Source organism: Microtus ochrogaster, chromosome 8, assembly GCF_000317375.1.
Source record: "Microtus ochrogaster isolate Prairie Vole_2 chromosome 8, MicOch1.0, whole genome shotgun sequence".
Classification (NCBI taxonomy): domain Eukaryota; kingdom Metazoa; phylum Chordata; class Mammalia; order Rodentia; family Cricetidae; genus Microtus; species Microtus ochrogaster.
This window is the reverse complement of record NC_022015.1, coordinates 84,852,526-84,861,592: the sequence shown is the minus strand read 5'-3', so window position 1 is coordinate 84,861,592 and position 9,067 is coordinate 84,852,526. Positions and strand designations below refer to the sequence as shown.

The 9,067-nt window shown below is 47.1% G+C and overlaps 1 protein-coding gene across 1 annotated transcript in view; it reads right to left on the bottom strand.

Moving 5' to 3' along the window:
* Trub1 (TruB pseudouridine synthase family member 1) overlaps positions 1–6,257 on the bottom strand; it is a 40,545-nt gene extending 34,288 nt beyond the window's left edge. The window contains exons 1-2 of the mRNA XM_005352539.2: positions 6,018–6,257; positions 2,383–2,481 (exon numbers count right to left, since the gene is read on the bottom strand). Coding sequence (XP_005352596.1) covers positions 2,383–2,481; positions 6,018–6,246 — 328 coding nt within the window. The 5' untranslated portion in view covers positions 6,247–6,257. The remainder of the gene's footprint in view (positions 1–2,382; positions 2,482–6,017) is intronic.
* Between the last annotated feature and the right edge of the window lie 2,810 nt (positions 6,258–9,067).

Here is a 9,067-nt window from a genome sequence, read left to right as displayed (position 1 = left end):
CAGCATTCTGCTCTGTTTACTCCTCCCTCCTGTTTTAACCTATCAGGGCAAGCAGCTTCTTTATTTAATTAACCAATGACCTTCCTCCATCACTGTGATACTTCCGGAAATCTCCCTGTGCTTTATACCTGTAAAGCTAAACCTACCTATGTAAAGTGATCAGGAGAAACCGAGCTCCATCCTGAGGAGCCGGGACAGAAGTGTGCAGAGTTTCCTCCTGCTGCCATGCAACCCAGCGCTGGCTTCCGGGTCTCGGGCCAGAAATCTAAAGCAGGTCACAACAGGCAGCGACAGTGACTGCACATCCATTTGAAATGAGGTCTGGGGACTGCGTGGCTGTGCTGTGTCTGTGGTTCTCAGGGAGAGAAGCCACAGCTCAGCTTCCCCAAGGGAATGTCTTGCCTTGTCCAGCTCCCAGAGGTTGCTTACACCCTTGGCTCCTGGTCCCTTCCCTCTTCAAAGCCAGCAATCACATCACGGCAGCCTCCACTGCCATGTCCTGACTTCCTTGGCCTCTTTTGCTTTTAAAGATGATCACTGGGCTTACCTGGAAATTCCAGGATAATGTTATTAGTGATCTGAGCAGCGACATCAGCTCTGGCTGTTCCCTGTGATGTAATGTAACACGCTCAGGGGTCCTAGAGGTGAAGATGAGATAACACCAGGCAGCAGGTCTATTAGCCCAGTCTGCAGGCTCTCCTGATACGTATATTCATCCCTAATTTTTTCTGCAAACTGACTTTTCACCTTATGTCTTGAATCTGTACCATGAATACAGAAAGAACGCAGTTTCTGAATGGCATAAAGTACTTCCCCATAAGATGGCAGACTCAAAGTTGCCCCATGTGATATGTAGCAGGAACAGAGTCAAGACAGGGAAGAAGGGAAGGGTGAGAGAGAAAGGGAGAAAGAACATAGGGACGTCACAGAGGGATGAAGGGAATGGACCGTAGAGTGACTCAGTGGGGGGGAGGGGGGGGCGCCAACCATCATCCCCTCCAGCTGTATGCTTGCTGGAAGGGGAAGCAGAAGCCTGGCCTAAAGAAACAACAGTACATAAACCACAGGAAAACACACCCCCGGCATCAGTCACAGGAAAAACACACAGTGTCAGCCAAGGAAAAACAAGCCCGCAAGTCCACCTGAACCCAGCCCAGAACAGACTGACTTGGGCCCAAAATGAAGACCCTCGAATTCCTGGCACTTCCCCCCCTTTCCATCAGTGCCTTTATTTTATTTTATCCTCTCAGAAGAGCTTTTATAGAGGTGGGTATGGGGGTGCCAGCCCTTAATCCCAGCGCTCAGGGTTAAATCAAGCACAGTGCCGTGCAAAGAATAAAGGTTTGTTTCTAGTACCGGGGATGGAGGTGACGGGAGGCCTGATATATGCATTCCTGAGCCTACAGTGCAATCTCAGGAAAAATCCACCCTAACCCGTGGACATACACCTTAAAAGTCCATAAAGGGAAGACGTCAGAACCTCTACCGGAGTTTTAAAACAGGACATTTAAAAGGACAAATGATTTTTTTTCTCGACCAAGTTCCTTCCACAAGCAACTGAACCTATAACTCTCTGTGAGAAACAAAAGGCTTCCCCTCAAGAGCTGTCGGGTTTATGTTCTAGAGAGAACTATCTGAGATTGCATTAGATACAGCAATTCCCCCAAAGCTGTACTAAAATTCTCAGTAGCCCCACAACTCTCCCATGCCCAAAGACTGGTAAATAGCTAGGACTTGTTATTTATAGTGTATTTATGACTTAGTGAGATGAAATCCCCAGTCCGGCTTCCTCGACCTCTCTCCCTCCTGCTTAGGGGACAAGCTTGGCTCGCTATTTCAACAATAATGACATGTACAATGATTCTCTCTGGGAAGCGTCAGAAACACAGTAAACCAACACTTTATTTGGTGTTTAGAAATGGTCATCCAGGCACCCCTGCCTGGGTGATGGCACAGAATTCCAGATTCCTAAAGGAAAGCAGAAGCCCACAGGGTCAAACAGCAAACCCTGTTCATGACAGAGGAAAGGGAGCAATTGTTCCCATAATCCAAGTCCCCAGATGGCAGCCATGACCTTACTAAGCATAACAGTTTTGTACATGGTGTGTTAACTACTCTTCTCAAATTCAAACCTTTGCTCAAAGCCCAGCACACGTGGAAGAGGTGATGGTTCTCTGTGCTGTGTGTGCTGTGTGGTGTTGTGTGTACCGTGTGTTGTGTGTGCTGTATGGTGCTGTGTGCTTTGTACCGCTCCAGGGCTTCCGAGAAGAAGCACTGTAAACACAGTATAACTGGAACCTTCCAGGTGTCTGCAGAGCCAGGGCTTCCCCAGCACTCCTGGTGTTAAAGGAGAGGCTATCAACCTTCCTCCGTGTTCCTTACCCAGCACTCCTTGTGCAGCACTGTCCAGCGTCCCTCCGTGCCCAATTTTCAATGTCTGCTTTTGCCTCTTGTGCCATTCCGGGGAAGGCATTCCAGCTTCTGCAAGAGTGATGAAAAGAGCAATTACCAAGACAAGTCAGGAGGAACGAGGAAGACCACACGGCCTCTTCAAATAAACACAGTCCAAGTGGAAGGCTGGAACCACTTAGAAGGTGCAGCAGGCTCGGTGCGGTGGTGCATGCTTTTAGAGACGAGTTTGAGTCTAAAAGCGGGCCCCAGGCTAGCCAAGGGTACACGGTGAGACCCTGTCTCAAAAACCAAAACAACAAAACACGTACAGCCAGGCCTGGGACTAGCCCAGTTGGTAGAGGTTGGTAGAGTTCTTGCCACTCAAGCCTGAGGACCTGACTTCCATCCTCAGGACACACATGAAAGAAACCTGGGTGTGGTGACATGAATATATAATCACAGAGCTGAGCAAGGAGAGACAAGAGGGTCTCTGGAGCTTGCTGACCTCTACGTGGTGAGTTCCAGGCCAGTGACAGGCCATGCCTCAAATAATGTGGGCAGTGCCTGAGGAACGACACCTGAGGTGACCTCTGCCCCCACACTCACGCATATGCGTGCGCGCACACACACACACACACATGACCAGACGCTTGCTCACTTACAAAAGAGTATTCCAAAATTAGCAACTAGAAACTAGAACTCATTTCTTAAAAAAAAAACAATTATTTTATTTATTATTTATTTATCTATCTATCTATCTATCTATCTATCTATCTATCTACTGTGAATGAATGTTTTGGTTGCATGTATACTTGTGTGCCATGTACACGCAGTGCCCAAATCTACCTACTTACCAATCAACCTATCTATCTATCATCCATCTATCTATCTAACTATCTATCTATCTATCCATCTATCTATCATCTATCTATCTATCTATCTATCATCTACCTACCTATCTATCTATCAATCTATCTACCTACCTATCTACCTATCTATCTATCTATCTATCTATCATCTATCTATCTATCTATCATCTATCTATCTACTGTGAATGAATGTTTTGGTTGCATGTATACTTGTGTGCCATGTACACGCAGTGCCCACATCTACCTACTATCTATCTATCTATCTATCTATCTATCTATCTATCTATCTATCTATCTATCTTTTTCTGTGTGTGAATGTTTGCTTGTATGTATACCTGTGCGCCATGTACACGCAGTACCCAAAAAGGCCAGAAGAGGGCATCAGAGACCGAGGAACTAGAGCTACGAATGGAAATAAGACCCCAGTGGCTGCTGGGAATGGAACCTGAGTCCTCTGGAAGAGCAGCCAATGTTCTTACCTGCGGGAGCCATCTTTCTGGTCCCAAGAAGACAATTTCAAGTGAGTCTATATTTACACTAACTCAGTGAATTCTAGGACTATCCCTATAGTTAGAAAATGACAACAGCTTGGGGCTGGCATATGCTGTTAGTTAAAAGTCCTCGGTTAACCCCTCTAAGTATTCCCAATTTCCTCTGTCCTTCCTCACTTTGAAAGAATATCTCGCACCGGGCTTTCTACCTGTGCTGAGCTCTCGGCCTGGTTTTATTTGTTGTCCTCACGATCAAAACTTTCCATTCATTAAAGAAACAAATTTCCCAGTTTCCCTCCTTCACTCCTCCCAATCCCCCCTCTCCCACAGACCCGCTTTCCCTCCACTTCCCTTCAGAAAAGGGCAGGCCTCCAAGACACAGCAACCAAACATGACAAAACAAGATATAGTTTGACAAGGTAAAAACTCATGGAGGCAGGACAAGCAACAGAATATAGGAGAGAATCTGCAAGGGCGGGCTAAAGAGTCAGAGACACATCTCTCCCACTGTCAGGAGAGCCACACAGACACCGAAGAGCCGCCATGACACACTGGGGACCTGCTGCAGACCCGTGCATTTAATAAAAAGAATAATAAGGGTCCCAGCCCAGTTCACTTCACACTCCCATCATTATGACAACCGTCATTCCCTGTCTCTCATTGTTATGACAATTGTCACACCATACCTGTCCCTCAGCCCATCAACCTACTTTATTAGCAACTGACACCAGGGGACAGAACACACGAAGAAAATGAAAAGAGGGCAGGGCAGAGACAAGGAGAAAGGCAGCCACCGTGGGAGTGCAGAGGCCACAGCCACATTCCGAGGGGGTGCAGGTCACCCAGTCCCAGTAAGACACCTATCTATCCCACTGGCTCAGAATCCGGAGACCAGGCAAGCACTCCCACTGTCACCAGACATGACATCACCATACTTGGAGGAATACGAAGGGAGCAATAGGGACCTCTAAGGGAGTGTTCTCAGCCACCGAACGACAGATATCCTGCATATCAAATGTTTAAACTGTGATTCAAAACAGTAGGAAAATTACAGTTATGAAGTAGTAACAAAAATATTTTTACGGTGGGGTCCCCGTGACTAAAGCCTGCAGAAAGCACAAGATTGCAAGCCTAGTTAAGGGAAGAGACCGCCACCGTTCATCTCCGTGTCTCTATAGGACTCAACGATACAGCTTAATGTGAGGATCAAGTAAAACCCAGGGTAAAGGGCTCGACACAGACTCATGAGGACCGGAGTCAGGACCTCCAGCACCCACATGGCACTGAAGCCTGAGGCCCACGCGAGGGAGCCACGCTGGTTGTTCCTTGGAGCAAGCGGGGCAGGTAGACTTGCCTAACTGGAGAGCCCTGGGTTCAAGAGAGGTACTCTGCTTCAGCATGGAAGATGGAAAGCCATCTCTGAAGATGGTCGCCATCACCTCAGACCTACACACACACACATCCATGCATGCTACACGTATGTACACATGCAAAACAAAACTAAGGTTTTGGTTTTTTATTTGTTGTTCATGCCACAGTTTTAAGTGCTCTACTGGGCTTTTCTAACTAACTGTTTTTCTAACATTTTCGCGGTGCACACGAATCATCAGGAAGTGTGCTTGGAAAAGCAGCCAGCTTCTATTTTAATGTTCCATAAAGTACTCCACCAGAATCTGGAACAACGGTTTAAGAGTGCCATTTCCCAAAAATATCCCAGGTGTTCAGAATCACAACCTCTGCAAATGTGGGGATTGGGAACTTGTATTTGATTAAAAGATGAATTCTCGCTCCTGCTAAAAGGTGAAAGATGACGTCCTAAGTCCTCGATAACCCCGTCTATGCGCTTTTCAAATATTTTAAGTTAGCAACTTGGGGGTAGAAAGTCAGAGCTTCCTTTGGTGGGACTCATCCACAAGAGCCAAACAAAAACCCTGGCAGGGATCGAACTACAGAGTTGGGCTGCACGTGGGTGGAAAGTTGTGTGTGCAAGGAGGGCCCCAATCTACACACACATACTTCCCGTGAGCTTACGTGGCCGCTGTTGTTAAGAGTCTGCGCTTGATAAATTCAACCCAAGATGTCCTGGGTTTCTGTCCTGAGAAAGTTAATTCAGAACTCGCTCTTTTTCTCTCTTGAGCCGTGAGCGCGCAAATTAAGTCAGTCGGTAAATAAATATAAACAAACACTAAGATAAAATTTAAAACCCCAGGGCGCTTCCCCAGCAGCGGAGAACGCCGCAGCCTGGTCCCTACCCGGGCTGCAGTACCTGCCAGCAGCTTCTCCTTCAGCCGATTCAGCAGCTCGGCTGAAGTGGGCCCTTTGGGCTTGTGCACGGCGAACACGCCGCTGAGCGACAGCAGCTTAGCAGCCAGGGCTGCCTTGGAGACCTGGGCTGGCGAACTGGTCCGGGCCGCTACCACTGCCGCTGTTTCTGCAGCATCAGAGGCTGAGTCGGCAATCGGAGGGGAAGCCACCTCTGCCTCAGCAGCTGCCATGCTCTCACAGCCTGCATCCACTACCGGGAGGCGCACACCGATGACCCACGAGCTGCCCCCCCTTTCTCGGGCTGGGCCGCAAGGCCCTCTGGGAATTGTAGTCCGGAGTCTCTCCTTCCTGACCAAGGGCTTGCTGTGGCTGCTCAGGGTTCCCATGGAATCTCTCCTTTATTATCTCTGTTTCTGAACTTTCCTAGTTCCTCGAGGCAGGGGGCTATTGGAGTTGCCGTTGTAAACTACCCAACACAAACACCGAACTTGTGAAACTCAGATGAAGGATTCACTTCCTGTCCCATGGGCACCTTTTACAACTAAACCGCCCCCCAAACCCTACATTCCTCTGTGTGTGTGTGTGTGTGTGTGTGTGTGTGTGTGTGTGTGTGTGTGTGTGTGTGTGTGTGTGTGTGTGTGTGTGAAATATACCACCCACAGACTCAGATGTTTAACAACTTGGTCCCCAGTTGGTAGCTGTGCAGAGACATTTAGGAAGTGTGACCTTGCTGGAGGAAGTATGTCACTGTTAGACAGGCTTTGAGATTAAAAGCCTTGTGTTACTCCTAGTTTTCTTTCTGCTTTCTGCTTGTGGTTCAACATATGAGCCCCAGCACCCTAATTCAGCCTGCTGCTTGCTACCTTGCTTCCCCATCCTGACAGACCCTTATCAACCTAGAACCATAAGCCTAAATAAACTCTTTCTTCTATAAGTTGCCTTGGTCATGTGTTTCGTCACAGCAATAGAAAACTAACTAATACACCATATCTCAAAATAGTCTCCAACAAACTGAAGTCTCTAACATTCTAGATAAATTGTCTTGTTGCCATCAACCACCCCATGGTTCACCAAAGGTTGTTTATGGGTAAGATTTTTAAAAATCAACCAGATCCACTGGGCGGTGGTGGCGCATGCCTTTAATCCCAGGACTCGGGAGGCAGAGGCAGGCGGATCTCTGTGAGTTCGAGACCGGCCTGGTCTACAAGAGCTAGTTCCAGGACAGGCTCCAAAACCACAGAGAAACCCTGTCTTGAAAAAAAAATCAACCAGATCCAAGTATAGTGCTGGGTTCTCCATGGTTCCTGGGGCCTCTGCTCTGACCCCCAACATAGACACACCGGCCTGGGGAAGTTTTTTCTTCCCAGAGGTGTCGGTACACACTCTTCTCTGGAGCCACAGGCAGCGGGGCACAGAGGCCACTCTGAGGCCATTACAATCTGAGTCTCCAAACCGAGACCCAGAAAGGTGTTCCTGACAGCTCAGAAGGTAAAGCTGAGGATGCTCAGATCTGCATCACAGGCTCGGGAAAGGGCCCGTGTTTATAAAGTTCAGAGAAGAGCCAGATGTATCTGCCCCATCTGTTTATGATTTCCATCGTGGAAATAAAAAGGGCTGGAAAATTCTTTAAAATGTTGTCTCTGCCTCTGCCACTGAAAACTCTCCTAATAGGGAAGAAAGGGCAAGAGAAATAAGGAAATCTGCTGGCTGCCCAAGGGAAGCTCGGCTGTGGGCGGAGGGATTGAAGACATTTAGATGGACTTCCTGAGGTATAAAGGTGTGTATAGTTTTGATTTTAGCTTTACATTCCTGTAATTAGGAAAAATAATTGCAATAAATAAAACTTAAAATTAAGTGAAGAGTGTTTTTATTTTGAAGAGAGAGAACAAAGGCTCCTATCAGGAGCATCGCAGATATGTAGAAGTTAGGCCAAAACAAGCTGACATCCAATCCAAGAATGGGAAGAAATCCCAGAGATGTTCAGAGAAAACCAAAGCAAAAGATCAAGAAAGAGATAGCTGTACTGCATAAGGCCAAAAGACAAAGATGGGGGATGATGAATCTTCTCCATCAAGAATGCTTTGGGGTGGAAAAGGGAAGGGCAAGAGAGAGAAAGTGTCCCAGTAAAGACTAAACGGGAGCTCTCTTTGCTCTACCTGAGGTGAGAACTCTGCTCTAGAGAATTCTGTCCTGAGATGGAGGCCTGCAGAAACTCATGACAGAGACTGCTATAGGAGACAGGCTTGGGTGGGTGTATACTCCATGCTGACACTTAGCTTTTCCCAGGCATTTCTGTAATAATTCTCAGGAAAATAACTTGATATCACAACTTCGCTGCCAATCAGATTCTGTGTGACCTTTCCTGGGAGGTATGAGCAACTAACTTCCAGTCCTCCTTAGATAGGGCACCAGTACCAGACCCCAAAACCTATCCTACCTAAGTTGAGCCTAGTGGAACCAGTGAATTTATTAGAGTGACTTACAGGAGAATGGACGATTCTAAGGCAGCTGCCTTACCAGAAAGCCCGCTGCACTGTGGGTGAAAACTCATGAAAACTGCATCTTGGAGTTCCCTGCACAACTGGCAGGTAGCTGTGCTAGATAAGAGAGAGGGCGGGAAGTCTCCTTTCCCCACCAATTGCTTTGTTAACCTTGGGGGAAGCCTTGTGACTCTAAATTTTAGAAGTTTCCTGGATCTTGTGAGTTTATTTACTTTCTGAGTCTTATGAACATCCCCTGCCCTCTAGAAGGGAGTGTTTCCACTTGGATATAACCAGAAAACAGTGACAGTGATGACAATGATGGTGATGATGATGGTGGTAGTGATGATGATGATGATGATGATGATGATGACGATGATGATGATGATGATTTTATGCCCATTCTATAAGTGAGGAATGTGAACCTAAATGAGGCTAATTTGACCAAGGGCACATGTGTAGACGTAAGTCACAAACGATGCCACAGCAGTTTGGAATTATAATTAACAGGGTAGTATTTATTTAAAGGGGAAAAAACTTACAGATCACCGTCAGCCCTCTGTACGACCAG